This window comes from Condylura cristata, unplaced genomic scaffold (genome assembly GCF_000260355.1).
Source record: "Condylura cristata isolate star-nosed mole 26May11 unplaced genomic scaffold, ConCri1.0 scaffold00004, whole genome shotgun sequence".
In the NCBI taxonomy this organism is placed as follows: domain Eukaryota; kingdom Metazoa; phylum Chordata; class Mammalia; order Eulipotyphla; family Talpidae; genus Condylura; species Condylura cristata.
This window is the reverse complement of record NW_004567105.1, coordinates 31,828,032-31,830,619: the sequence shown is the minus strand read 5'-3', so window position 1 is coordinate 31,830,619 and position 2,588 is coordinate 31,828,032. Positions and strand designations below refer to the sequence as shown.

The window sequence follows — 2,588 nt, the reverse complement described above, 5'->3', positions numbered from 1 at the left end:
CCTCCTGAGTGCTTCTTGACTTCATTTTTTGCTATTTAAAGTTCATTATACCTGAGGCTCAGCTAACATCCCTCCTCTTCTCATGGGAAACTTCAACAACCCTATGCTGTAGTTTCTGCCTTCTGAGCTTCTATTACATTAGAGTTAATCATTCACAATTTTATGGGTGTTGATTTGTACTTTATCTTTTCTCCTCAGTGGGAATGTGAACATTGCACATATGAACTAGATTGTATATGGCCTCATATTTCATATCCCAATTACACATGGATTGGTAAATGAACTATAAATATAGGTGCACATTTCTGAACCAATCAGTAACAGTGCATTTTTTGGACAAATTGGTGAAATAAAGGTCTAGCCGCCAAATAGGCGTATGAGTTAGCACTAATGAGACTTTCATTTTTAGGTCATTAATGTGGATGATGATGGGAATGAGTTAGGTTCAGGCATAATGGAACTTACAGACACAGAACTGATTTTATACACTCGCAAACGTGACTCAGTAAAATGGCACTACCTCTGCCTGAGACGCTATGGCTATGATTCGAATCTCTTTTCTTTTGAAAGTGGTCGAAGGTGTCAAACTGGACAAGGTAAGTAGAAACTTTTTTATTTTCCTCCAAATAATACCATATTGGAAATACTTTTCTTCAGTTATTTTATATGCAGTTCTTAATCATCATCTGATAGAAGATAGCCCCCAAATAAGTGGGTTGTTAGGAAAAAGATGCAGTAAAATATATTACTCACTTATCAAGCATTTAGTAATCGTGTTCTCCATGTCCAGAACTTTCAGTCATGTTAACTTTTAAGGTTTTCAATAAATGATTAGCCCCGCTAAGTTGACAAGGTGCCATTGCTATTATAATTTGGGGAAAGAAAACAAACTTTGGAATTAAATAGAACTTAGTTTGATTTTTTTCGGCCACCTTCAGTGGCCTTGGCCAAGTTCCCCACCTCTGCGGAGCATCACCTTTCTTCCCTATTAGACAGGAATGGTAATCTCTACCTTACAGAATGATTGCGATAGATAAACACTATTAACAGTGGTCAACTGTGTAATAAGGACCTGGTGAAAAAGTGAAGGATTTGCTTTGTTAATAGTGCATTGGGCTCCCCCTAGTGTTAAAAAGAGACTAGCGCCAGTGTGAAATTTTGTTTTTGTCTGCTGGTTTTGGGTTATTTCCCTTTGGCAAATGAATATTAGTGTGTGAACTTTCCTTTGAGTTTTAAAACAAGTACTATCACTAGTTTACCAGACATTTATCTAAAAGGCCTTTATTACTACTGATGCACAGAATGCTTACTTTATAATTTTGTTCTTGAACAGGTGGCTTTGTAACTTTTCAAAAGATATGGTAACCATTTTCCCCCTCTGGTTTATATTGTAGGAATCTTTGCCTTTAAGTGTGCCCGTGCAGAAGAACTATTTAACATGTTGCAAGAGATTATGCAAAATAATAGTATAAATGTGGTGGAAGAGCCAGTCGTAGAAAGGAATAATCATCAGACAGAATTGGAAGTCCCCAGAACACCCCGAACCCCTACGAGTAAGTGCCCGTTTTCCTTCTTGTAGTTTGAATAATAGACATTTATAAACTGTAGATTATGACTATTTAGACTATGTTAGGAATTGCCATTGGCTACTAAAAGTATAATAATAGTTGTCAATTATACTATAAATATCTTTAATGTCTTAACTAGAAAATACTGTAAGCATTTCATGTTTTTAAATGTGAATGGAAAGTTGGGGTAGAGGTGGGGAGTTACTTGTGCGCTGATGTCTGCTGTTTGTTACCAGAAACACTTCCTTAATCCCCTTAAGTGGTACAAGGTGGGTCCTCATTCATTTGTATTCTCTCTGTTCTACCCCTGTATCTTGCTTTCTCCTTCAACCAATAAACAAACAAAAACCCAGCTCCAGGGTTTGCTGCTCAGAACTTGCCTAATGGATATCCCCGATATCCCTCATTTGGAGACGCTTCGTCCCATCCTTCAAGCAGACATCCTTCCGTGGGAAGTGCACGCCTGCCTTCAGTGGGGGAAGAATCTACACACCCTTTGCTTGTGGCTGAGGAACAAGTAAGCATGTGCTAGTGTCTTAACAGGTCAACAAATTGTGTGGCCTTAACTGTTACTTAGGCCTGAAGGTTTTAGTCAGTTTGAATTCTAGCATTCCTTGTATGACTCCATAGTGACAAATCAGGAAATAGCAAATATTTGCTGACTTCTGCCCAAATATGAGTAGGTGCTCAGGGGAATTTAGCATTACAGTATTTTGGGACTCATAGGAGAGGTGTATCTGTATATAAGAAAAGATACTAACTAATGGTCAACTCCCATTATAATTCTGAGTTTATGCCACTGTTTATATTGTAGCTTTTAATAAGTTGACTGCTAACAGGATGATAGATTTTGTTGCTGATACTTTCATAGAGCTATTTAATATTCTTACTTTTTATTTGAGAATTGAAATATTAGATTAACATTGTTCACATTAGTTATACTTTTATAAACTATCTGTACTTATCATTAAGACATTTTCATTCTCTCCCTGTCCAATTAGCAACACAGTTCTGGTAATG

General features: G+C 37.0%; 1 protein-coding gene across 2 annotated transcripts in view; it reads left to right on the top strand.

Annotated features, from left to right (window-relative positions):
- The window catches only part of FRS2 (fibroblast growth factor receptor substrate 2), a 98,638-nt gene that overhangs the window by 93,673 nt on the left and 2,377 nt on the right, over window positions 1–2,588 (top strand). For both annotated transcript variants that reach the window (XM_012720588.1, XM_004675903.2), the window contains 3 exons: window positions 410–596; window positions 1,395–1,553; window positions 1,922–2,085. In XM_012720588.1, coding sequence (XP_012576042.1) covers window positions 410–596; window positions 1,395–1,553; window positions 1,922–2,085 — 510 coding nt within the window. The remainder of the gene's footprint in view (window positions 1–409; window positions 597–1,394; window positions 1,554–1,921; window positions 2,086–2,588) is intronic.